At 44.0% G+C, this 27889-nt stretch overlaps 1 protein-coding gene across 1 annotated transcript; it reads right to left on the reverse strand.

Annotated features, from left to right (window-relative positions):
- Window positions 1-2166: 2166 nt before the first annotated feature.
- Window positions 2167-27737, reverse strand: LOC110489038 (coagulation factor V). The gene is made up of 26 exons (XM_036943236.2): window positions 27330-27737; window positions 27042-27142; window positions 26806-26928; window positions 25622-25834; window positions 23177-23353; window positions 22950-23053; window positions 22416-22536; window positions 21938-22199; window positions 21126-21291; window positions 19306-19393; window positions 18223-18440; window positions 17826-17976; window positions 17475-17684; window positions 15743-17252; window positions 15042-15207; window positions 14477-14725; window positions 14056-14284; window positions 13707-13889; window positions 13375-13491; window positions 12819-12890; window positions 12360-12445; window positions 11992-12153; window positions 8052-8196; window positions 7611-7759; window positions 3048-3230; window positions 2167-2792 (listed from the first exon to the last, which is right to left on the reverse strand). The coding sequence occupies exons 1-26, from the start codon at window positions 27479-27481 to the stop codon at window positions 2637-2639; spliced, it is 5493 nt and encodes a 1830-aa protein (XP_036799131.2). The 5' UTR covers window positions 27482-27737; the 3' UTR covers window positions 2167-2636.
- Window positions 27738-27889: the final 152 nt, after the last annotated feature.

The following is a 27889-nucleotide window of genomic DNA, read 5'->3' on the forward strand; positions in this document are numbered from 1 at the left end:
TTAGGTTCAAAGTGAGGTGAAAAAATAGGAAATGCCGTTACGTTCAAATCCAATCAGTTTTCCACGTTGATTCAACGTCATCACATTATATTTTTGGGGTTGAAAGGACGTGGAAACCATGTTAATTAAACCAGTTTGTGGCCAGTGGTATGTTTTTGCCAACATTTGTCCAGCAGTGTTGTCTGTCTGTTCTCACCATCCAAACCAAACAACACGGCTTTGTGGTCAACTTCCTCAGTGAGGCGTTGATAACGAGAGGATTTATGTGCCCAGTGTCCACAAACACACTGCTCACGGTTCTCCCTTTCTCAGACACACTGCGGTCTCTCTCTTTCTCTACATCTTCCTCTCTCACACTGCTGTATTTCTCTCCCTGTTTTCTACTACACTGAACAAATATATAAACGCAACAATTTCTAAGATTTTACTGAGCTACAGTTCATATAAGAAAATCAGTTAATTTAAATGAATTAATTAGGCCCTGATCAATGGATTTCACTTGACTGGGAATACAGATAAGCTGATGGTCACAGACACCTTAAAAAGAAGGTAGGGTCGTGGATCAGAAAACCAGTCAGTATCTGGGGTGACCATTTGTCTCATGCAGCGTGACACATCTTCTCATAGAGTTGATCAGGCTGTTGATTGTTGTCCTGTGGAATGTTGTCCCACTCCTCTTCAATTGCTGTGCAACGTTGCTGGATATTGGTGGGAACTGGAACATGCTGTAATAACATCAATCCAGAGCATCCCAAACATGCTCAATGGATGACATGTCTGGTGAGTATACAGGCCATGGAAGAACTGGGACATTTTCAGCTTCCAGGAATTGTGTACAGATCCTTTTGGACATGTTGAAACATGGTGATGGCAGCGGATGAATGGCACAACAATGGATCTCTTCACGGTATCTCTGTGCATTCAAATTGCCATCGATAAAATGCAATTGTGTTTGTTGTCGGTAGTTTATGCCTGCCCATACCCTTACCGCCCACCACCATGGTGCACTCTGTTCACAATGTTGACATCCACAAACCGCTCGCCCACACGACACCATACACGCTGTCTGCCATCTGCCCGGTACAGTTGAAACCGGGATTCATCCGTGAAGAGCACACTTCTCCAGTGGCCATGGAAGGTGAGCATTTGTCCACTGAAGTCCGTTATGATGCCGAACTGCAGTCACGTCAAGACCCTGGTGATGACGATGAGCACACAGATGAGCTTCCCTGAGATGGTTTCTGATAGTTTGTGCAGAAAACCTTTGGTTGTGCAAACCCACAGTTTCATCAGCTGTCTGGGTGGCTGGTCTCAGACGAATGTGGAGGTCCTGGGCTGGTGTGGTTACAAGTGGTCTGCGGTTGTGAAGCCGGTTGGACATACTGTAAAATTCTCTAAAATTACATTGGAGGCGGTTTATGGTAGATAAATTATCATTCAATTCTCTGACAACAGCTCTGGTGGACATTCCTACACTCCCTAAAAACTTAAGATATCTGTGGCATTGTGTGACAAAACTGCACATTTTAGAGTGGTCTTTTATTGTTCCCAGAACAAGGTGTACCTTTAATGATAATGCTGTTTAATTAGCTTCTTGATATGCCACACCTGTCGGATGGATTATCTTGGAAGAGGGGAAATGCTCACTAACAGGGATGTAAACTAATTTTGAGTACAACATTTGAAAGAAATAAAATTGTGCGCGTATGGAACATTTCTAGGATCTTATTTCAGCTCATGGATTATGGGACCAACACTTTCCATCTTGCGTTTATATTTTTGTTCAGTATAGATGAGATTTCTGAAGAACCTTATTGTCATCTTTATATCGCTACTCTTCATTTTCTTTACGAGTGGAACAATGGCCATATCAATCACTCTTGCCAAATGGCTTGAGAGACTGTGACAAGTGGATAAGACTGAATAACAGTCTGGAGAGACGGGAATGAAGTAAAGGAAGGTGAAAACACCCTCCCTAATCATAGAGAAACACAGAGCCACTGCCAGTATCCCCCTGGGCTGGAGCAAAGGAACTAAACAAAAACAAATAGAGAACTGTTTGCTGTCATAGAGATGGTGAACAGGACAGGAAGAAAAATAATGGGAGAATGGATGGATGTGTGTGTGCGTGCGTGCGTGCCGCAACACTGACCTCTGAAACCAGGCAACAGTGACCTCTTTATTTAACAATATAAACTCAATCCCCTCTCCCCTCAGTGCATATGATATATTGCATGTACAGTACTATATAGTATACTGTGCATACATCCATCCAGACAGAAAATAATAATTATATTGTACTATTTACATGTGGTTGATCACAGCTGGAATGACAGAAGTCATAGTGTTAGTAGCAGTATACATTGTAAATGACATGAACAAACTGTTCTCAGCTGAAGCTCATCAATAGACAGTTACAACAGTATATCATAAATAATATCATATATGACCGTGAACCTAGCTAAACAAACTTTTTACCTAGATTCCCTTACTCTGTTCATCCATCAATGACATGACTATTTCATGATCATTACATCACTGATATGCTCATTAAATATTCTCTAGGGAAGAGATGACGATGAGGTGGGCCTGAGTGTGGAGCTGCACAGTGGGGTCCCCTGCTCTGTCTCTGTTTCTCAGAGACGCTGCTGGGTGTCACAGCCCACGAACTCCAAGCGCAGGGCTATGTCGTTGACCCAGCCTCTGGGGTGGATCCGTATGAAGCGGGCAAACAGAGGAGGATCAAAGAGGTTCAGCATCTCCTCATCTGGCTCACTGTTCCCCAAGAACATCTGGGAGGAAGGAGGAGCCAGAGTCAAACAGAGCTGGCTCGCATAAATCACAGTTCGGAAACTCAAAGTTAAACATGTTACAGCTTTGTCACTCTTTACAACATCAGGTTTTGTAAATCTGTCTGGTAGCATTTTGCCTTTAATAATCTTAACTTCTCTGAGGTTTCAGATCACATTTGACCCTGCCTGCTAAGGAAGGTGTGTGTACTGAAACGTAGCCTGGGATAAATCTGAAGATAATGAGATGTGTGATACCTTCTCTCTTTGCGATTCCTCGTCAACCACATTGGACCAGGAGTGACCTTCATCGCTAATGGTTACGGAGAACTCTGTCACCATCATTTGAGTCAGAATAGACCACGCCCCCTGAGTCACAACCCCTGTGATGCGTTTCATAACCAGCAAGTCCACCTGCAGCCACTCATGGGGGTTATTGACCTGGAGGAGAGAGGGAGGTAGGGGGGTGGGTTATAACAGGTGCAAAACGTTAAGAGATACACTGTGCACAGCAGTGAGTCTAGGTCCAGATGCTGGTTTTGGCAGGAACAAGTATTAAAAACAAGATTTAAAACAAAGGACGGAAGAAAATAGAGACTGACACAGAAAAAAAACGAATTTACAACACTTCTACCACAGCATGTGACCATTACAAACAATTGTATCTCTTGATTGATTCCTAGAGTGTCTTCTAGGGAAAGAACATCAAGCTCATAAAAGATCACTCTTGCAATAGATATTGGTCACTGATTCTACATTATTTCTCCACCTATCCTTGACTATTCAGTTTCGGAGAACACTTGGCACAGTTGACTTGGCACTATCTACCAATTACAAGTGTTGCTCACATACCAGCCCTTAAAAGTAACACCAGTCTTGTTGGAAAATCACCATTGTCCAGTGTTTTCAGAGGAAGGCTGTAAATGTGATTAGCTAAAGACGGAGAGAGCTAAAGAAGGAGAGAGACAATACATTTTTTTATTTAACCTTTATTTAACTAGGCAAGTCAGTTAAGAACAAATTATTATTTTCAAAGACGGCCTAGGAACAGTGGGTTAACTGCCTTGTTCAGGGGCAGAATGACAGATTTTTACCTTGTCAGCTCAGGGATCCGACCTTGCAACCTTTCGGTTACTAGTCCAACGCTCTAACCACTAGGCTACCTGCCGCCCCAACAATGGAGAGGGGCCACGAGAAAGAGGGAGAGAGAACACCTACCTGGAGGTGACCGCATTCCCTCCCCAATACGCCTCCCTAGACACAACTATGACAAAACAACCTACAAAAATGGGTCACAGCTCTTGCAGCTCCGTCGCCCGCTGGGTCTGTACATAGTCAATGGTAGGCTTCAAGGAGACTCCTATGGTAGGTACACCTACAGGTCATCCCTTAGTTTATCACAGACCTCAACCCAGAGTCTCTCAAAGCGTTCAGTCAGCTCACTGACATCCCTATCCGATCACAGCAAAATCACACTTTATTTGAAGAGAGAAATACTCAATCACGTGGCATCAAAGCCAAAGGAACTGCATAATAGTAAGAAATGCTATAGATGGAAGGAAAGTAGTGTAGAAACCTACCAAAAAACTATTAGGCAACAACAAATTCAATCCCTTTTAGACAACTTCCTGGACAAAATGTTTCACTGTAATAGTGAAGGTGTAAACTTGTCCGTAGAAAACCTAAACAGTATATTTTACCTTTCAGCCTCTGTCAAGCAGAGAAGCTAAGAAAATGAACAACAATCGCAAATAGTTTGATTAAGAATGCAAAACCCTGAGAAAGGAATTAAGGAACCTGTCCAACCAAAAACACAGAGACCCAGAAAACCTGAGCCTACACCTTAACTATGGTGAAACACTAAAACAATACAGAAATACCCTCAGAAATCAGCTCAATGTAATTCAAGAATCCATAGAATCAAACCCCTTCTAGGAAAATTGGAACACACAAAGAGCTATCTATCCGAAACGGAGATGTATGGATAAAGTACATATTTTCTTCTCAATAACAAAGAGCAAACAGGAAAAACATATACAGTAGCAAGAAAAAGTATGTGAACCCTTGTATTTCTGCATATATTAGTCATACAATTTGATCTCATCTTCATCAAAGTCACAACAATAGACAAACAGTGTGCTTAAACTAATAACACACAAATGATTGTATTTTTCTTGTCTATATTGAATACATCATTTAAAACATTCACAGTGTAGGTTAGAAAAGTACAGTATGTGAACCCCTAGGCTAATGACTTCTCCAAAAGCTAATTGGAGTCAGGAGTCAGCTAACCTGGAGTCCAATCAATGAGACAAGATTGGAGATGTTGGTTAGAGCTGCCGTGCCCTATAAAAAAACACTCACAAAATTTGAGTTTGCTATTCTCAAGAAGCATTGCCTGATGTGAACCATGCCTCGAACAAAAGAGATCTCAGAAGACCTAAGATTAAGAATGGTTGACTTGCATAAAGCTGGAAAGGGTTACAAAAGTATCTCTAAAAGCTGTCGCATGCTCTTGCGACTCTCCCTAGGTGTGGCTGTCCTGCAAAGATGACTGCAAGAGCACAGCGCAGAATGCTCAATGAGGTTAAGAAGAATCCTAGAGTGTCAGCTAAAGATTTACAGAAATCTCTGGAACATGCTAACATCTCTATTACATAAAACACTAAACAAGAACGGTGTTCATGGGAGGACACTACAGAAGAAGCCACTGCTGTCCAAAAAAACATTGCTGCACGTCTGAAGTCTGCGAAAGTGCACCTGGATGTTCCACAGCAGTACTGGCAAAATATTCTGCTATACAAATTGATGGAAAGCGGCGTTCGGGCAAAAACATTTGACATTATAAAATCCATGTACACAAACAAAAGTGTGCATTTAAAATTGGCAAAAAACACACAGATTTATTTACAAAGGGCTATGGGGTGAGACAGGGATGCAGCTTGTAAATACAACCAATATGTCTATTTATCTTCCCATACTATTTGTACTACAACTATTTGCACATTGCTAAAACATTGATATGATATGGACTTTCTACTAGTCTTTTGAAGAAAGTAATATAGCTAATATAACTTATATCTGGTATTTAACTGATAATATAATACAGTAAAACAGTAACAGAGGGAGGGGATGGCAGGAAAGTGTACAGTGCCTTGCGAAAGTATTCGGCCCCCTTGAACTTTGCGACCTTTTGCCACATTTCAGGCTTCAGACATAAAGATATAAAACTGTATTTTTTTTGTGAAGAATCAACAACAAGTGGGACACAATCATGATGTGGAATGACATTTATTGGATATTTCAAACTTTTTTAACAAATCAAAAACTGAAAAATTGGGCGTGCAAAATTATTCAGCCCCCTTAAGTTAATACTTTGTAGCGCCACCTTTTGCTGCGATTACAGCTGTAAGTTGCTTGGGGTATGTCTCTATCAGTTTTGCACATCGAGAGACTGAATTTTTTTCCCATTCCTCCTTGCAAAACAGCTCGAGCTCAGTGAGGTTGGATGGAGAGCATTTGTGAACAGCAGTTTTCAGTTCTTTCCACAGATTCTCGATTGGATTCAGGTCTGGACTTTGACTTGGCCATTCTAACATCTGGATATGTTTATTTTTGAACCATTCCATTGTAGATTTTGCTTTATGTTTTGGATCATTGTCTTGTTGGAAGACAAATCTCCGTCCCAGTCTCAGGTCTTTTGCAGACTCCATCAGGTTTTATTCCAGAATGGTCCTGTATTTGGCTCCATCCATCTTCCCATCAATTTTAACCATCTTCCCTGTCCCTGCTGAAGAAAAGCAGGCCCAAACCATGATGCTGCCACCACCATGTTTGACAGTGGGGATGGTGTGTTCAGCTGTGTTGCTTTTACGCCAAACATAACGTTTTGCATTGTTGCCAAAAAGTTCAATTTTGGTTTCATCTGACCAGAGCACCTTCTTCCACATGTTTGGTGTGTCTCCCAGGTGGCTTGTGGCAAACTTTAAACGACACTTTTTATGGATATCTTTAAGAAATGGCTTTCTTCTTGCCACTCTTCCATAAAGGCCAGATTTGTGCAATATACGACTGATTGTTGTCCTATGGACAGAGTCTCCCACCTCAGCTGTAGATCTCTGCAGTTCATCCAGAGTGATCATGGGCCTCTTGGCTGCATCTCTGATCAGTCTTCTCCTTGTATGAGCTGAAAGTTTAGAGGGACGGCCAGGTCTTGGTAGATTTGCAGTGGTCTGATACTCTTTCCATTTCAATATTATCGCTTGCACAGTGCTCCTTGGGATGTTTAAAGCTTGGGAAATCTTTTTGTATCCAAATCCGGCTTTAAACTTCTTCACAACAGTATCTCGGACCTGCCTGGTGTGTTCCTTGTTCTTCATGATGCTCTCTGCGCTTTTAACGGACCTCTGAGACTATCACAGTGCAGGTGCATTTATACGGAGACTTGATTACACACAGGTGGATTGTATTTATCATCATTAGTCATTTAGGTAAACATTGGATCATTCAGAGATCCTCACTGAACTTCTGGAGAGAGTTTGCTGCACTGAAAGTAAAGGGGCTGAATAATTTTGCACGCCCAATTTTTCAGTTTTTGATTTGTTAAAAAAGTTTGAAATATCCAATAAATGTCGTTCCACTTCATGATTGTGTCCCACTTGTTGTTGATTCTTCACAAAAAAATACAGTTTTATATCTTTATGTTTGAAGCCTGAAATGTTGCAAAAGGTCGCAAAGTTCAAGGGGGCCGAATACTTTCGCAAGGCACTTTATGTGGTTTGACTGTGTGTGTATGTGTGTGCGTGTTGTGAATGTGTGTACCTTGGGGCGCCATGCGTTGGCGCTGCCGTCCTGGCGGAGGCGTGCGAGGGCGGGGCTCCAAGAGAGCCTCCAGGTCTGCAGGAAGGAGGAGGCTCGGAAGCTGCTGTCTGGGACCAACCTCCTCTGGAGACCCAGGGGGAAGGAGCAGCCTGACACACACACACACACACACACACACACACACACACACACACACACACACACACACACACACACGATTGAAATTGCAGGCATCTTCTTATGTTTTCCTTCTACCTTCTCTCAGGAATTCTATTCACCAGCACCTGAGATCTGACCGTCCCTGCACCTCCTCCCTTCCCCTGGTCCCTGACCCCTGGCCCCTAACCACGGACTACCTGCTGATGTACCTCTCAACATACACCACCACTAAACGTAATCTAAGCTGTTACAAAGGTGTTCCTAACTGACACAGGGACTCACTGTTGAGGTCACAGCCCAGTAGCTCCATGCGAAGAGCAGGGTTCCTCTGGATGGTGACAGGCTGCAGTCTGATGTAGCGCCCGAGGATTGGGGGAAACATATGGTTCTCCTTCACCTTTGAGCCATCCAGGTTACCGTTAAATATCTGAAATAAACAGAAGTCAATAGTAAGTACAAGAGGTAGCATTGTAGTATTTGTGATGTTCATGTTAAATTAGTGTGTGCCCCTTTAAGAGCGCTAACAGGAGGGAGAAACAGAACATACAATTTAAGAGTACAGGACAAAATGTAAATAAAGGGTTCACATATTCCTCACACTGGATTCCCCTATTATTACTAAGCCATCAGAGTCTAAGCCCCATCTGAGCCGGAGGAGGGGTTCTACTTAAGCAATAAGGCACGAAGGGATGTAGTATATGGCCAATATACCACGGCTAAGGTCTGTTCTTACGCATGAAGCATCGCAGATTTTTGGCATTAAACAATCTTTAAAAAAAACTGGTACCTGGGGACATTCAGACGAGTCTTATGAGGCCTGTGGGCATCCTAGAGCAGAACAACCAACATTTACATGTTCGTGAGAGTCTCATCTTTCCACAGAGAGGCATCACCTTTGCACACATATTAGTGTGTAGCCCAAATGGTTCGGACGCTACAGACAGAAGTTGGTAGTTTGACTGTACCAACTTCAGACGAGTGGAGTTCGTAGAGCAATAACACCGTGTTCGTGAGATTCTCATCTTTCCATAGAGGGGTCATAATAGTTTGCAGGCCAAACCGTTCGGATGCTACAGATGATTGTGCGAGAAGACTGATTTCCGGGATGTCTCATGGTCTGACAAACACCGCTATAGCTCTGTCACCTTTCACCGCAGATACGGAAGTGACGGCATTTTATTTATAATTTTTTTTAATGGCCAGCTGAGAACAAGTCCTCATTTATAGCTGTGACCTGGCCAAGAAAAAGCAAAGCAGTGCGACACAAACAACAACACAGAGTTACACATGGAATAAACGAACATACAGTCAATAACACAATAGAAAAGTATATATACAGTGTGTGCAAATTAAGTAAGATTAGGGAGGTAAGGCAATAAATAGGCCATAGTGGCAAAATAATTACAATTTAGCAATTAAACACTGGAGTGATAGATGTGCAGAAGATGAATGTGCAAGTAGAGATACTGGGGTGCAAAGGAGCAAAAAATAATAATAATAACAATATGGGGATGAGGTAGTTGGGTGGGCTATTTACAGATGGGCTATGTACAGGTGCAATGATCTGTAAGCTGCTCTGACAGATGATGCTTAAAGTTAGTGAGGGAGATATAAGTCTCCAGCTTCAGTGATTTTTGCAGTTCGTTTCAGTCATTGGCAGCAGAGAACTGGAAGGAAAGGCGCCCAAAGGAAGAATTGGGAGTGACCAGTGAAATATACCAGCTGGAGCGCTTGCTATGGGTGGGTGCTGCTATGGTGACCAGTGAGCTGAGATAAGGCGGGGCTTTACCTAGTAAAGACTTGGAGATGACCTGGAGCCAGTGGGTTTGGCGACGAGTATGAAGCGAGGGCCAACCAACGAGAGCATACAGGTTGCAGTGGTGTGTAGTATATGGGGCTTTGGTGACAAAACGGATGGCACTGTGATAGACTGTATCCAATTTGCTGAGTAGAGTGTTGGAGGCTATTTTGTAGATGACATCACCGAAGTCAAGGATCAATAGGATAGTCAGTTTTACGAGGGTATGTTTGGCAGCATGAGTGAAGGAGGCTTTGTTGCGAAATAGGAAGCTGATGCTAGATTTAATTTTGGATTGCAGATGCTTAATGTGAGTCTGGAAGGAGAGTTTACAGTTTAACCAGACACCTAGGTATTTGTAGTTGTCCACATATCCTAAGTCAGAACCGTCCAGAGTAGTGATGCTCGACAGGCGGCCAGGTGCGGGCAGCGATCGGTTGAAGAGCATGCATTTAGTTTTACTTGCATTTAAGAGCAGTTGGGGGCCACGGAAGAAGTGTTGTATGGCATTGAAGCTCGTCTGTGTGAAGCTCGTTGAAGCTCGTCACAGTGTCCAAAGAAGGGCCAGAAGTATACAAAATGGTGTCGTCTGCGTAGAGGTGGATCAGAGAATCACCAGCAGCAAGAGCGACATCATTGATGTATACAGAGAAAAGAGTCGGCCTGAGAATTTAACCCTATGGTACCCCCATTGAGACTGCCAGAGGTCCGGACAGGCCCTCCGATTTGACACACTGAACTCTGTCTGAGAAGTAGTTGGTGAACCAGGCGAGGCAGTCATTTGAGAAACCAAGGCTGTTGAGTCTGCCAATAATAATGCGATGATTGACAGAGTCGAAAGCCTTGACCAGGTCGATGAATACGGCTGCACAGTATTGTCTTTTATCGATTGAGGTCATAATGTCGTTTAGGACCTTGAGCGTGGCTGAGGTGCACCCGTGACCAGTTCGGAAACCAGATTGCATAGCGGAGAAGGTACGGTGGGATTGGAAATGGTCGATGATCTGTTTGTTAACTTGGCTGCCTTAGAAAGGCAGGGTAGGATAGATATAGGTCTGTAACAGTTTGGGTCTAGGGTGTCTCCCCCTTTGAAGAGTGGGATGACTGCGGCAGCTTTCCAATCTTTGGGAATCTCAGACGATATGAAAGAGAGGTTCAACAGGCTAGTAATAGGGGTTGCAACAATTGTGGCGGATAATTTTATAAAGAGAGGGTCCAGATTGTCTTGCCCAGCTGATTTGTAGGGGTCCAGATTTTGCAGCTCTTTCCGAGCATCATCTATCTGGATTTGGGTGAAGGAGAAATGGGGGAGGCTTCGGCAAGTTGCTGTGGGGGGTGCAGAGCTGTTGACCGGGGTAGGGGTAGCCATAGAGAAATGCTTATTGAAATGATTGATTATCGTAGCTTCATCGGTGGTGACAGTGTTTCCTAGCCTCAGTGCAGTGGTCAGCTGAGAGGAGGTGCTCTTATTCTCCATGGACTTTAACTTTTTGGAGTTTGTGCTACAGGATGCAAATTTCTGTTTGAAAAAACTAGCCTTTGCTTTCCCTAACTGTCTGTGTATATTGGTTCCTAACTTCCCTGAAATGTTGCATATCGCGGGGGCTATTCGATGCTAATGCAGAACGCCACATTATGTTTTTGTGCTGGTCAAGGGCAGTCAGGTCTGGAGTGAACCAAGGGCTATATCTGTTCCTGGTTCTACATTTTCTGAATGGGGTATGCTTATTTAAGATTGTGAGGAAAGCACTTTTAAAGAGCAATCAGGCATCCTCTACTGATGGGATGAGGTCAATATCCTTCTAGGATACCCGGGCCAGGTTGATTAGAAAGGCCTGCTCGCTGAAGTGTTTTAAGGAGCGTTTGACAGTGATGAGGGGTGGTCGTTTGACCGTGGACCCATTACGGACGCAGGCAATGAGACAGTCATCGCTGAGATCCTGGTTGAAGACAGCAGAGGTGTATTTCGAGACATAGGCGGATGTGATGTATTGAGACGATCCAATGCAAAAAAAACAGCTCTTTTTATGGGGATTTTTGTCTTATGCTAATTGAATATTTTTGCGGGGGCAGACATCAACTTTAGGGGCTAAGAACAGCTACACCACAGTAATGCATAGAGTTACTCAGAAATATTTTAAGCATTGATGACATTTACAGTAACAAAAGGATACATGCACCTGCTCTCACTACCTGCTCTCACTACCTGCTCTCACTATCTGCTCTCACTACCTGCTCTCACTACCTGCTATCACTACCTGCTATCACCAGCTGCTCTCACTACCTGCTCTCACTATCTGCTCTCACTACCTGCTCTCACTGACTTCTGGTTTGTATGGTACACAATTAAGCTCATGCTTTGTGGGTACAGTACTAGCCAGTAGGTACTGGTACAGAATGTTAAGGTACATGTAAGGTACTGACGTAAGATGGCGTGGTGCTGTTCCCCCTGTAGTTAGTCCAGGTCTCCTGGTCTAGGCTGTAGGAGAGGGTGAAGTGCACGATGAAGTAGTCCTTCAGGCCCAGAGAGGCTCTGGCACCCTGGGTCTGAATCCCATGGAGCAGAGTGGGTCTCTGGAGGTCCACCTACATAGGAGACACAACAGGAGACCAGAGTTGGGGCCAGGTCCATTTCAATTCAGTCAATTCAGGAAGTGAACTGAGGAAAACATAGATCTACTGAATTGAAATGGAATGGACCCCAACCATGCAAAAGACAGGGGCAGCTAAACCAGATGGCCTTTCAATCTACAAGGATCTTTCATAGAAGAACAGGAAGTTTAGTGTTGAACCTGGATCCATGATTTCTGATTCGTGCCCATCCAGGCGTTGACAGAACCAGATAGCTCCAGCCTCGCCAGCCTGGCCTCCCAGTTACCTGGCAACACATATATGCATTCAATCCCACTGGCTAACTGTATGCAGGCCTAACACAGAGTAGAGTATACTGTGTTTTCATAAACAGTATGTCACTGATTCATCATGGTAACATTTCTCCATTCTAGAGGCTTACTTATGCATATACTGTGTATGAGCCTACTTCCTGACATCAAATAAATGAATAATAATAATTTATTGGATTTTTATAACACTTTTCAAGTGTTCAAATTGCTTTTACATAGCAAGGAGCAACTCACCTCTTCCACCACCAATGTGAAGCAGCCTTTTTTCTGTCAAAACGCTCACCACACATCAGCTATCATGATGGAGAGGTGCGTAGTAACATTCTTGCATTGCTGAAACTTGCTTACCTATGTGGTCTGATGCCGTGATCTGGGAATCGTCTATTCTTCCTGACCTCAACCCCAAAGGCTGGATGCATCCTGCCAGGTAATCACAGAAAATTACATTCTATTATTTGTATTGTCCACATTTCACAAAAAATAACCAACAATGTCATTCTAAGACATTCCAAATAACATATTTCACACTTCTGTCTCAGTCTACTGAGTAAAGCTGTTGTGAGGTAACTATGTGTGGTACCTACATGGGTTGTGAGGTGTGGTACCTACATGGGTTGTGAGGTGTGGTACCTACATGTGTGGTACCTACATGGGTTGGGAGGTGTGGTACCTACATGGGTTGGGAGGTGTGGTACCTACCTGGGTTGGGAGGTGTGGTACCTACATGGGTTGGGAGGTGTGGTACCTACATGGGTTGGGAGGTGTGGTACCTACATGGGTTGGGAGGTGTGGTACCTACATGGGTTGGGAGGTGTGGTACCTACATGGGTTGGGAGGTGTGGTACCTACATGGGTTGGGAGGTGTGGTACCTACATGGGTTGGGAGGTGTGGTAGGCTACTTACGTGGGTTGTAGACTAGTAGTTTAGCCCTCATGCCGGCTAGCTGGTGCTCTCCTACTGTACACTCCACCATCCAGGTCCCCACTGTGGCCGGCCTCATCTCCACTGTGCCAAACACACCTGGAGAGGGGGACAGAGACCAAGGTGGGATACATGACATTCTTGATTGATTCATTATGATTGACTATTATTTTATTGTGTGGGCATGTATATATGTGTGTGTGTGTACAGTATGTGTGTGTGTGTGTGTGTGCATTTGCGTGGTTGTGTGTGTGTGTGTGTGGTAACTGTGGTTGTGTTTGCATGTGTGTGAGTTTTTTAGTGTATGTATTTACCAGGATAGAGGTTGTACACCCCCATGCGATGCTCCTGCTCCTTGTGAATGCTGAAGGGCAGACCGTGGAAGTGGGCGGTGTGATACTCCCCGTCGCCCCCGACGTTCAGCAGGTGCCACCTGACTTGCTGGTGCTGGGCAACCATCAGACCAGGAAGTGTCTCTGCCACGTAGCCGTTTATCGCTACGGTAACAAGGAAAGATTTTCCAGAGAAGTGAATCTCAAACCCAAACAATCGATCAGATATGAGTATGAACCTAAACAAACAGAGAAATTCACTAGAAATCTATTTAAATGTATTTATTATGAAACTAGTATTGATATTAGGAGGGAGTCTGAGTAACTCTACCTGCAAACTTGTTGCTGAGCTGAAACCAGGGGTCATCTCTCCGGGCCTGGCAGGGCGGGATGCAGTACTGACGGATGTTCTCGTCCAGGTACCAGCTCTTGGTCTCGTCGAAGGTGTGGAAGAGGAGGGCGTACTCCTGTAGGTTGGGCTGTAGGTTCAGTTGGGGGTGGAGGGTGCCTGGTTTACAGATTACTAAGGGGCCAATCAGACCGGAGTGGAGGTCCTTCACCTGTTGAGGGGTGAGAACAGAACACAAAGCCACACAGTCAAATACACATGCCAGAACAACAAAGTGCATGCAGGGAAAATCATGTCAAAACATTGATAAGCTGTCTATTGAAAATAAAAGACACTTATGAGGCCTAACTATGAGCTAGCTTTTTAATATACAGGTAGAGGAAATGTTGACAGTGCCACCTGCCTTATTCTGTGTAGAGTAGTAGGCCCCTGCCTTACAGTCAAACTCTGCAGCGGTGGGCCCCTGCTTCCTGGTGATCCTCCAGGTGTAGACCCTGACCTCCCCAGGCTGGACCGCCTCCCCAGGGACCCCCGCCACCCCAGCCCTGGAGGACCCCCACTGGGTCTGGGTCCATCCATCCCCCTGGGTCTTATCATACACTCCATGGAGGTGCAGGGAGTACGGCCTGGACGCCATGTTCTTGAAGGTCACCTGTCGAGGTCAAGATCAAGATCAGCATCGAGACAATAAAAACGGGTCAAGGTTAAGATCAAGTGAATGTTTAACAGCATTACATACAGAATCTGATATCTGAGAATATGCCATGAAAATAATATTGCAGTGAATTCAGGGGGTAATGCAACCTGGATTCAAACCATGGTTCCCGAAACTGTCCAACACCTTAGCCATAACACCAAGAACTCCGAAACACCTTGACGAGGTTACTAGTAGTTGAGCTAAGGCCACCAAAATATGAATTGATTTGAACATCAGTGAATTAATAAGATGATCATTGATCTCCACTCACGGTAAGGAGGTCGTTGATCTCAGCTTTAATGATAGGACCCATGAGTCCAAGATGTTCCTGCAGCTCTCCTCTGGTGACGGGGATCTGGAAGTCTCTCTCACTGTAGGCCCTGAACACCACCTTCTTATATTCCGTCAGGAACTTCCTCATTCCCCTACGCCTCTCTCTGGGGAGGGAACAGTTGGGAGTTGATGAGCTGATCAATAGCCTGATAAAAGACAGCTTGCCGTTGATCAATAGCCTGATAAAGGGGGTGGCAGGGTAGCCTAGTGGTTAGAGCATTGGACTAGTAACCAGAAGGTTGCAAGTTCAAACCCCCAAACTGTCAAGGTTCTGTCGTTCTGGCCCTGAACAGGCAGTTAGGCCGTCATTGAAAATAAGAATTTGTTCTTAACTGACTTGCCTAGACAGCTTGTCATTGGTTGGTAAATAATGAATTGCATTGGATCAGCTTTTCCTTTTCTTTTAGGGGTCTAGATCCCTCCATCCAACTGAGCTGATCAATCAGAAACAGGATTTCTTTCATGTATGTTCATGTTTCATTTCTTTTCATGTATAGTCAAACAGATGGGGCCAGACACAGATTAAGTCTAGTTCTAGACTAAAAAGCATATTCAATTGAGATTCTCAATTGAAAGTGCTGCTCAAAGACTAAACATAAGTGTCCAAGAAACCAGATACTTACAAAAACCAAACACTACCTTGTTTTTATGAGCTGATGTGGTTTCCTGATCCCATAGTCCCATGTGATCTCCTGTGCAGCGATGTAGTAGCTGCGGTAATGTCCATCTGTGGTCCTCAGGTCCAGGTTGTCCTCTGTCCCCATGTAGGTTGTCCCAGTGTCCTTCTCACTATAGTCATCATACTCCAGAGACACTGCGTTCCTGGGAGCCGTCTCATTGTCATTGGAGACATTGGAGAAGTCTAGATCCAACAAATTCAGTAGAGGGGTGTCTGGATCTGTGTGAGGGTTGTTGTTTAGGGGATGCACCTCCCCAGCTTTCTGCTCCTCCCTCTGTTGCTGCACCTTCAGCTGATCCGGGAGCGCTTTCAAAGTGTTTTTCAGGGGGTCTAGATCCCTCCATCCATCTAACTCCAAGAGTAGAGGGTCCTTATCTGTGTGATATGTGCTTAGAGGATGTGAATCTCGATCCAACTCCCCCTTTTGTCCCTGCTCCTCCTGCTGATCCAACACCTCCACCTTCTGCTCTTCTCTCTGCTCCTGCTCCAGCGCCTCCCCATATACCCGACCCTTCCACTCCTTCAGCACCTTTTCCTCACAGTTCTCCGCTAGCTTGTTGCTCTCTCCACCCTCCAAACTGGCCTGGTGTCTCTGTCTTCCATTCCCCCCCTGCTCCCTGCCCAGACCTCCCTCCTCTACCTCCTCCCCATCCTCTCCTCCTTCTACCCTGGCCTGGCGTCTTTGTCTCTTCCCCCCCTGCTCCCTGCCCAGACCTCCCTCCTCTACCTCCTCCCCATCCTCTCCTCCTTCTACCCTGGCCTGGCGTCTTTGTCTCTTCCCCCCCTGCTCCCTGCCCAGACCTCCCTCCTCTACCTCCTCCCCATCATCTCCTCCTTCTACCCTGGCCTGGCGTCTTTGTCTCTTCCCCCCCTGCTCCCTGCCCAGACCTCCCTCCTCTACCTCCTCCCCATCCTCTCCTCCTTCTACCCTGGCCTGGCGTCTTTGTCTCTTCCCCCCCTGCTCCCCACCCAGACCCCCTCCCTCCTGGGTCTCTGAAGCTTTCCACTCTCCGTCCTTCTCCAGTTGCTTCAGAACGTCTGTGGGGATCCCTCCCTGGGAGAGCAGGTTGCCCTCCTCGTCAGCAGACAACACGGTCACATACCTGACCTCACAGATTGACCTCTGGTCCCCTGCCTTAAATGTAACATTGTTATCAGACCCGTGGTCCCCAGATTCTCCGATGGCGACTTCGTTATCTGTGTAATTTCTTGTTTTCGGTCTTGTTGTGTTCTGGTTTAAACTGGGTTGCTTCTTGCAGACTCTGATGGCTACGGTCCTGTTCTGTAGCCGGGGGCGGAGGGATCTCGGTTTGAAAAACTGGTCTACGTAATCAGGCAGGACGTCCTCCAGGCCGTACTCTAGGTCCTCGTTGTCCACAAGCAGATCAATGTTACAAGACAGGACAGAGTAGCGAGCGCTCATGCCACGGCTCTTCAGGCTACTATCGAAAGCACTGATCTCCCACTCACCTGAGGATGAAATAAACATCAGCTCACAACACTTCAGAAAAAAATCTCTCAGGTCAGGGTCAGGTTTTAGTAGGGCGCACCATAGTGAAACCTGTGTTCTTAATGGACCTGTAGCACCTCTCTGTTTCAAAAATGTTCTTCCAATTTATGCCTACTGAACACAAATGTAGCAGCATCAAAAACAGCAATGGCTGACAAACAAACATTGTCATTTGACCTTACCAATTAGCTCGGTCTCCATGGTAACAGTCTCCCCAGACATTGGGAAGAGTGTGAGAACGGACTCATACACGTTGTCCCTCATGAAGGGGTTTCCTGTGAAGTAGACGGACAGGAAGTCGCTCTGTGTCCCCACGTTGGCCAGGTGCCAGAAGGTCACGTCATCCTTACACAGCTGGATCATCTGCCCGTTGAACATTATCCCGTTCACATCTGTAAACAAAAAGGAGATCCAGATCAAAATCTAAAACATAGGAGGGGTGACAGAGCAGACATGAAGGAGGTATCACCACCTTCATCAAGAAATAAGGGAAGCTAGCCTACAAGATAACCAGGCAGGAAAACCCCACTTACTGTAGATGACATTGGAGTTGTAGAAGTCAGGGTCTGTAGGGTTGACCATGGAGGGGTCTCTGCTGTACTTCTGAATGTTGTCATTGATGTTCCAACTCTTGTTTTCATCAAACACAGCGAACATCAACTGCTTCACTTTATCTGGGCCCACCTGCAAATTGGACATCTCAGATTAGGATAACCGCAACATCTCACATACTCTCACACTGCTACAAACAGCAAGATCCAAGTTATCAGTGTATGACTTGGGCAAACTGCAGGAGAGATAATGCATTGATATGTCATATTGGGCCAGATTCCCGGACACATCTCTATTCTCCATTGGACGTTATTCTTAATCTGTGTCCGAAAAAACAACCTGTGTGTCTTTATGGACATATGAAGTGGCGATTCTCACCAGCCGCCCCCTGGTATCCATGGAGTCCTTCTTGCAGATGAGGAGGGGTCCTACGAGGCCAGTGGCCACATCTCTCTCAGGGTTGATGGTACTCTGGTACAGACGGGTCAGACACTGTGGGTCTCTCTCCAGGGGCCCGTCCTCTGCTGTTAGTTTCCACATGTACCCATATGTCCCATTGGGGGGTACAGCCAGTGAGCGAAGGTCCTTTTCACCCTCTACACAATCACACATAGACACCATGGGGGGAACAGGAATGACTAAGAGACTAAGAGATTATATTAGTGTAATAGAATGACTATTAGACTAAGAGATTATATTAGTGTAATAGAATGACTAAGAGACTAATAGATTATATTAGTGTAATAGAATGACTAAGAGACTAAGAGATTATATTAGTGTAATAGAATGACTATTAGACTAAGAGATTATATTAGTGTAATAGAATGACTATTAGACTAAGAGATTATATTAGTGTAATAGAATGACTATTAGACTAAGAGATTATATTAGTGTAATAGAATGACTAAGAGACTAAGAGATTATATTAGTGTAATAGAATGACTAAGAGACTAAGAGATTATATTAGTGTAATAGAATGACTATTAGACTAAGAGATTATATTAGTGTAATAGAATGACTAAGAGACTAAGAGATTATATTAGTGTAATAGAATGACTATTAGACTAAGAGATTATATTAGTGTAATAGAATGACTATTAGACTAAGAGATTATATTAGTGTAATAGAATGACTAAGAGACTAAGAGATTATATTAGTGTAATAGAATGACTAAGAGACTAAGAGATTATATTAGTGTAATAGAATGACTAAGAGACTAAGAGATTATATTAGTGTAATAGAATGACTAAGAGACTAAGAGATTATATTAGTGTAATAGAATGACTATTAGACTAATAAAATTACTATAAAATCCCTTTTTATGAGATTCTCCAGACCCCATCATATAAACACACCACATATGATGACCATATTCCACGAAGGACTTAGTTATGATTTTAAACCTAAATGCATAGTCAGTAATATTATCTTATCATAATGCCACATTTTTGTTTATCTTACCGTTCCCTGTTTTCCTCAGTGGAGAAATCGTGGTGAGGCCGTTTGGATACATGTTGAAAGGACGACTTGCCAGGTTCTTGAACACTATCTGAAGAAACAATGAGAATGATCTTTACTTTCTTTACAACAGTGCCTTGCGAAAGTATTCGGCCCCCTTGAACTTTGCGACCTTTTGCCACATTTCAGGCTTCAAACATAAAGATATAAAACTGTATTTTTTTGTGAAGAATCAACAACAAGTGGGACACAATCATGAAGTGGAACGACATTTATTGGATATTTCAAACCTTTTTAACAAATCAAAAACTGAAAAATTGGGCGTGCAAAATTATTCATCCCCTTTACTTTCAGTGCAGCAAACTCTCTCCAGAAGTTCAGTGAGGATCTCTGAATGATCCAATGTTGACCTAAATGACTAATGATGATAAATACAATCCACCTGTGTGTAATCAAGTCTCTGTATGAATGCACCTGCACTGTGATAGTCTCAGAGGTCCGTTAAAAGCGCAGAGAGCATCATGAAGAACAAGGAACACACCAGGCAGGTCCGAGATACTGTTGTGAAGAAGTTTAAAGCTGGATTTGGATACAAAAAGATTTCCCAAGCTTTAAACATCCCAAGGAGCACTGTGCAAGCGATAATATTGAAATGGAAGGAGTATCAGACCACTGCAAATCTACCAAGACCTGGCCGTCCCTCTAAACTTTCAGCTCATACAAGGAGAAGACTGATCAGAGATGCAGCCAAGAGGCCCATGATCACTCTGGATGAACTGCAGAGATCTACAGCTGAGGTGGGAGACTCTGTCCATAGGACAACAATCAGTCGTATATTGCACAAATCTGGCCTTTATGGAAGAGTGGCAAGAAGAAAGCCATTTCTTAAAGATATCCATAAAAAGTGTTGTTTAAAGTTTGCCACAAGCCACCTGGGAGACACACCAAACATGTGGAAGAAGGTGCTCTGGTCAGATGAAACCAAAATTGAACTTTTTGGCAACAATGCAAAACGTTATGTTTGGCGTAAAAGCAACACAGCTGAACACACCATCCCCACTGTCAAACATGGTGGTGGCAGCATCATGGTTTGGGCCTGCTTTTCTTCAGCAGGGACAGGGAAGATGGTTAAACTTGATGGGAAGATGGATGGAGCCAAATACAGGACCATTCTGGAAGAAAACCTGATGGAGTCTGCAAAAGACCTGAGACTGGGACGGAGATTTGTCTTCCAACAAGACAATGATCCAAAACATAAAGCAAAATCTACAATGTTCAAAAATAAACATATCCAGATGTTAGAATGGCCAAGTCAAAGTCCAGACCTGAATCCAATCGAGAATCTGTGGAAAGAACTGAAAACTGCTGTTCACAAATGCTCTCCATCCAACCTCACTGAGCTCGAGCTGTTTTGCAAGGAGGAATGGGAAAAAATTTCAGTCTCTCGATGTGTAAAACTGATAGAGACATACCCCAAGCGACTTACAGCTGTAATCGCAGCAAAAGGTGGCGCTACAAAGTATTAACTTAAGGGGGCTGAATAATTTTGCACGCCCAATTTTTCAGTTTTTGATTTGTTAAAAAAGTTTGAAATATCCAATAAATGTCGTTCCACTTCATGATTGTGTCCCACTTGTTGTTGATTCTTCACAAAAAAAATACAGTTTTATATCTTTATGTTTGAAGCCTGAAATGTGGCAAAAGGTCGCAAAGTTCAAGGGGGCCGAATACTTTCGCAAGGCACTGTATCTATTCAGATACATCTTTTTTGTTTACATGCTTTGTTGATTGTTTGTTTGTTTTGTTGATTGTGGTACACACACCTGGAAGTGTTCGTCCACCTGTCCTCTGAGCAGTGGTCCCAGCAGTCTTTTAACAGGTGATTTCCTCTTGGTGAAGGTCTGGTCAGTGTATTCTACATACACCACCTTCTTATATTCATGACCCAGCTGATGAGGCCCCCTGGGAAAGTATTCCGATAACAGTTGACTGGAACACAGAGACAATGGAGGGAGGGTAGTATCAGCATCGTTAGTATCATGAACTCTGAGCAATGCTATCTCTCCCTTTCCTGTCCTAGTCTTTTTCTGGCTATCTCCTTTTCTCGGTCCTCCGACCCATCTGAACTCTTACTATACACAGTCTCTCTGATCCTCTCCCTTTCTCGGTCCTCCGTCCCATCTGAACTCTTACTATACACAGTCTCTCTGACCCTCTCCCTTTCTCGGTCCTCCGTCCCATCTGAACTCTTACTATACACAGTCTCTCTGACACTCTCACTTTCTTGGTCCTCCCTCCCTCCCTCCCTTCCTCCCTCTCTCTTCCTTTCCATTTCCTTTTCAATCCCATTCTCCCACCTTTGCCACCCATTCCTTCACCTATTCCTTCTTTCCTCCCTGTATCGCCCTCCCTCCCTCCCTCCCTCCCTCCCTCCCTCCCTCCCTCCTACCTGTCTCCCTGTCTGAGGTGGGGTTTCGTACCTGTCTCCCTGGCTGAGGTGGGGTTTAGTACCTGTCTCCCTGGCTGAGGTGGGGTTTCCTACCTGTCTCCCTGACTGAGGTGTGGTTTCCTACCTGTCTCCCTGGCTGAGGTGGGGTTTCCTACCTGTCTCCCTGGCTGAGGTGGGGTTTCCTACCTGTCTCCCTGGCTGAGGTGGGGTGCATAATCCCAGATGATCTCCTCAGCAGCGATGTAATGGACCCAGATTTTGATCTTCCCCCCTCGGGAGCGCCCCACAGCCTGATCTTTCCCAGGCTTAAACACAAAGGTCTCAAACATGTCATCTCCATATTCATAGTCCTCCTTATCCTCAGACTGCTGGACCTGACGCACGTCAGGACCGGGCACCGTCACAGGCTCTGGGCAGTCCTCTACCTTAAAGAATGCACTCATACCCGCTGGAACAAAAACATACAGAGACCTTATAGCAACTCACAAGACACTATGCAATATGAACACCTTATAGAACATTCTCAACCACATAATAATTCATGCTACTCTGGCTCAAATGTACAAATGTACTCTGTTACCTCACACAGGAGTGTCAAATCAAATTGGGAACTTTGAAATTGATCAAAACTTTATTTCACAACTTTGAGAGAACATACTCTTACCGTGGCGGTGTTCTTGGATCTGACAGCTGATGAGGAACTTCCCCTGAGTGCTGGGCTTCATCTCCGCCGTGGTAAAGGTCATAGGGGTCATCTCCACAGTAACCTTACGGTGGTCCATCACCTGGAATGACAAGGGTAGAGTTAGGCTCAGACTGAAATGCTGCTGAACTGGTTACACATTCTCACAAACAACTTATTTTTTATTTAGCCAGGCAAGTCAGTTAAGAACAAATTCTTATTTTACAATGACAATGACGGCTTAATCTTGGTTGATTGTCAGTGGGTTAAATGCCTTGTTCAGGTGCAGAACGATTTTTACCTTGTCAGTTCAGGGATTCGAACTGTCATTTTCAGTTACTGGCAAAAACACTCTAACCCCTAGGCTACCTGCCACCCCTACATGCCGACTTATAACAACTGAACTGGCAAAATTATCAAAGGAAAATCTTGGTTGATTGTCACATATGACCATTAATTATGATTGGTTGACAACTTTAAGTGAACCCTGATTTAAACTTGAATTATCTGATGTACCTGCAGAGTGTGATCCTGAAACTGTATGGAGTGGATCTCTGGAGACGTTTCCATTCCAATGAGATGCCAGAACACATGATCTCGTCCCTGGCACATCGTCAGACCTACTCATATACCAAACAACCAACCCACACAAAAACATATTTTTGAGTCTTCTACTAAAACAGTTGACAACAGGACTCTGTTCTGTTGACTCTATACAGTAACATGTTAAACTAGCACCTGACCTGGTAAAGTTGAGTTGACGTATCCATTGATAGTGTGGTACTGTTTTCTTGCACTGGCCTTCTTAAATCTTTCCCGGAAACTCCCCACCTCTCCGTACCAGCTCTTACTCTCATCGAAAACAGCAAAGAGCAGAATAAACTCTCTGCTTTTCCGAACTCCATTATCTGTAAATGCAGCTGTGAGAACCCAAGGGAAGCAGAGAATACAGGTAACGCATTAGTTGATAACTCTGAATATCCCAGGGTACATTTGGTGAATTTACGCATTTAGTGAATTGAGGCATTTGGTGAAATTACTGATGTGGTGAAATTACTTGTTTGGTCCAATTGCTCATTTGTTTAATAATCAGGTGATGTGGCAGTCTGGGTGTTAAGCTTCATCATGTGCAGTAAACTATTGACAAACCCTACTTAGTAAGGTGATTATGTGATTCAGACCTCCTTCTATTCACAAAACCTTCCATTAGGTAGGACATGATCACTGTATGACTGAGAGCAGAGCACATTATAAGTCCCAGTCAGCTATAAGTCCAGCAGCCACATTATTTTCCTCCTTTACCAGGCAAATATATGTCACAGTGGGTCTGACTGTACTGTAAGGGAAGTGTGATACGTAGAGAGAAAGTTGTGGAGGGTGTGTGGGAGTAACATAGCAGGAATAAAGTTGTGGAGTATCTGACTGTAAGGTGTGTGGGAGTAACATAGCAGGAATAAAGTTGTGGAGTATCTGACTGTAAGGTGTGTGGGAGTAACATAGCAGGAATAAAGTTGTGGAGTATCTGACTGTAAGGTGTGTGGGAGTAACATAGCAGGGATAAAGTTGTGGAGTATCTGACTGTAAGGTGTGTGGGAGTAACATAGCAGGAATAAAGTTGTGGAGTATCTGACTGTAAGGTGTGTGGGAGTAACATAGCAGGAATAAAGTTGTGGAGTATCTGACTGTAAGGTGTGTGGGAGTAACATAGCAGGAATAAAGTTGTGGAGTATCTGACTGTAAGGTGTGTGGGAGTAACATAGCAGGAATAAAGTTGTGGAGTATCTGACTGTAAGGTGTGTGGGAGTAACATAGCAGGAATAAAGTTGTGGAGTATCTGACTGTAAGGTGTGTGGGAGTAACATAGCAGGAATAAAGTTGTGGAGTATCTGACTGTAAGGTGTGTGGGAGTAACATAGCAGGAATAAAGTTGTGGAGTATCTGACTGTAAGGTGTGTGGGAGTAACATAGCAGGAATAAAGTTGTGGAGTATCTGACTGTAAGGTGTGTGGGAGTAACATAGCAGGAATAAAGTTGTGGAGTATCTGACTGTAAGGTGTGTGGGAGTAACATAGCAGGAATAAAGTTGTGGAGTATCTGACTGTAAGGTGTGTGGGAGTAACATAGCAGGAATAAAGTTGTGGAGTATCTGACTGTAAGGTGTGTGGGAGTAACATAGCAGGAATAAAGTTGTGGAGTATCTGACTGTAAGGTGTGTGGAAGTAACATAGCAGGAATAAAGTTGTGGAGTATCTGACTGTAAGGTGTGTGGGAGTAACATAGCAGGAATAAAGTTGTGGAGTATCTGACTGTAAGGTGTGTGGGAGTAACATAGCAGGAATAAAGTTGTGGAGTATCTGACTGTAAGGTGTGTGGGAGTAACATAGCAGGGATAAAGTTGTGGAGTATCTGACTGTAAGGTGTGTGGGAGTAACATAGCAGGAATAAAGTTGTGGAGTATCTGACTGTAAGGTGTGTGGGAGTAACATAGCAGGAATAAAGTTGTGGAATATCTGACTGTAAGGTGTGTGGGAGTAACATAGCAGGAATAAAGTTGTGGAGTATCTGACTGTAAGGTGTGTGGGAGTAACATAGCAGGGATAAAGTTGTGGAGTATCTGACTGTAAGGTGTGTGGAAGTAACATAGCAGGGATAAAGTTGTGGAGTATCTGACTGTAAGGTGTGTGGGAGTAACATAGCAGGAATAAAGTTGTGGAGTATCTGACTGTAAGGTGTGTGGGAGTAACATAGCAGGAATAAAGTTGTGGAGTATCTGACTGTAAGGTGTGTGGGAGTAACATAGCAGGAATAAAGTTGTGGAATATCTGACTGTAAGGTGTGTGGGAGTAACATAGCAGGAATAAAGTTGTGGAGTATCTGACTGTAAGGTGTGTGGAAGTAACATAGCAGGAATAAAGTTGTGGAGTATCTGACTGTAAGGTGTGTGGGAGTAACATAGCAGGAATAAAGTTGTGGAGAATCTGACTGTAAGGTGTGTGGGAGTAACATAGCAGGAATAAAGTTGTGGAGTATCTGACTGTAAGGTGTGTGGGAGTAACATAGCAGGGATAAAGTTGTGGAGTATCTGACTGTAAGGTGTGTGGGAGTAACATAGCAGGGATAAAGTTGTGGAGTATCTGACTGTAAGGTGTGTGGGAGTAACATAGCAGGAATAAAGTTGTGTCTCTAACTTGATTTGCAGATGAGCAGAGCCCCGATGAGCCCAGAGTTGAAGTCCTGTACAGTGTCCACCTGGGAGGAGTAAGAGTAGGTGAGGCATTCTGGGTCTCCCAAGGTCGGACCGTCATTAGGATTGATGTCCCAGATGTACTTGTAGTATCCTCCTGGAGCAACAGCATCATCCTCCTTCTCCTGGCTAGACGTGGCGTCATCGTATCCGGCCCCTAAAGGGAAAGAGATATATTGCAAGGAATATACGTATGTACACACAGAGGCTGACATAGCAGATGCACGCACACACACACACACACACACACACACACACACACACACACACACACACTTGTTCACGTAATTCAAGACAGTAAATAGTGGGTAAGCCCTTTATTGGATTCAGTCTACTTTATAACACCAGTGCTAGGATGTGACAGTGGCTTACAGTTTACGGTAAGTTAGTAGGTAGACATGCAGATTTAGTGTTTACGGTAAGTTGGTAAGTTAGTAGGTAGACGTGCAGATTTAGTGTTTACGGTAAGTTGGTAAGTGGGTAGGTAGACATGCAGATTTAGTGTTTACGGTAAGTTGGTAAGTTAGTAGGTAGACATGCAGATTTAGTGTTTACGGTAAGTTGGTAAGTTAGTAGGTAGACATGCAGATTTAGTGTTTACGGTAAGTTGGTAAGTTAGTAGGTAGACATGCAGATTTAGTGTTTACGGTAAGTTGGTAAGTTAGTAGGTAGACATGCAGATTGAGTGTTTACGGTAAGTTGGTAAGTTAATAGGTAGATATGCAGATTTAGTGTTTACGGTAAGTTGGTAAGTTAATAGGTAGACATAAAGACATTACCCTTAGACTGTTTCCAGTAGTAATTTAGTAGGTAGCATAAAGACATTACCCTCAGACTGTTTCCAGTAGTAATTTAGTAGGTAGACATAAAGACATTACCCTCAGACTGTTTCCAGTAGTAAGTTAGTAGGTAGACATAAAGACATTACCCTCCGACTGTTTCCAGTAGTAAGCTAGTAGGTAGGCATAAAGACATTACCCTCAGACTGTTTCCAGTAGTAAGTTAGTAGGTAGACATAAAGACATTACCCTCAGACTGTTTCCAGTAGTAAGTTAGTAGGTAGACATAAAGACATTACCCTCAGACTGTTTCCAGTAGTAAGTTAGTAGGTAGACATAAAGACATTACCCTCAGACTGTTTCCAGTAGCTGACCCCCACAGGGCTGATGCTGTAGGGCTGGGACGCCAGGTTCTTAAAGTGCACCACCACCCTGTCACTGGCCTGGGCATGGATCACCGGACCCTGGATACCTGCAACACAAAGCACTCTGTTCAGCTCTCTCTCTGTGTGAGTGTGGTAGCATATCATTCTAAAGATATACTTAAAGTAATTAATAATGAATGAATGAAGTTAGTACACATACCTGCCCATGTTGGTGTAGGCTTGGGGACTGAATATGTGGAATCAGTGTATTCTCTATAAACAGCTTTTATGTATTTCTGAGGGGGTTCCTTGGTCCTCCTCCTACAAATTCATAATCAACATGGATATTTAAAAAAAGGCTTAAAAATCCATGATTAAAACATGAAAACAAATAAAATAGGCTACATGGTGATATACATTTGAAACTGTTAGTTGAATAGAAAAGCCTACAGCAAAATTGACGCAAAAAAGGGGATAGATATTAGGTAATGACTGGAGAGAACTTCACCTTTGTTCTGATACGGGGTCAGCGCTGCCCCAGTAGAGATAGTCCCAACCAATCTCAACCGCGGCGATATAGAACTCTCTCGTGGAAGGTACGGCCAAGGTCTCCTCCACCCCGCTGAGGACGCAGAGGAGGGATATCAACAGCGTTCTCATCGCAAGGTACGCGCACCTGTCTGACTGAACGCCAATTCACTGGTGGTCGAGAAGTCAGATACCCGGACCGTAGCAGGCAACTTACTACCGTTATTTTCCGTTAGGGGGGATATTTAAAGGGAAAGTTCCAAACCAGAGAGATAGTCACAGGTAGAGAAAGACAGAGTGTGTATAAATGTGAGGGGGGAGTGAGAGAGATAAAGGGAGAGAGAGTGTGTGTATGTGTGGGATCTGTACAGCGGCGACCAGTCATTCCGGGCAGGTGGGGCAGAGCCCCACATTCTTTGCAAAATAAATAAATACATGAAACTGAAAATGATTTTTTTGTGGGGGTTGCCTGTTTTTGCATGTTATTTTGGCATTAATACGTGTCAAATATAAATTTGCAAACAATGTTTTATATATATA

Source organism: Oncorhynchus mykiss, chromosome 14 (assembly GCF_057628025.1).
Source record: "Oncorhynchus mykiss isolate SJ-2025 chromosome 14, ASM5762802v1, whole genome shotgun sequence".
In the NCBI taxonomy this organism is placed as follows: Eukaryota; Metazoa; Chordata; class Actinopteri; order Salmoniformes; family Salmonidae; genus Oncorhynchus; species Oncorhynchus mykiss.

Excerpts from the sequence above, each read along its gene's own strand:
- LOC110489038 (XM_036943236.2), bottom strand. The coding sequence starts at position 27,481 with ATGAGAACGCTGTTGATATCCCTCCTCTGCGTCCTCAGCGGGGTGGAG. Across the intron at positions 22,537-22,949 it reads TTCAGGATCACACTCTGCAG|GTGATGGACCACCGTAAGGT; the intron begins GTACATCAGATA and ends TTGTCATTCCAG. Across the intron at positions 14,285-14,476 it reads ACTACTCTACACAGAATAAG|GTGAAGGACCTCCACTCCGG; the intron begins GCAGGTGGCACT and ends ACCCCTCAACAG.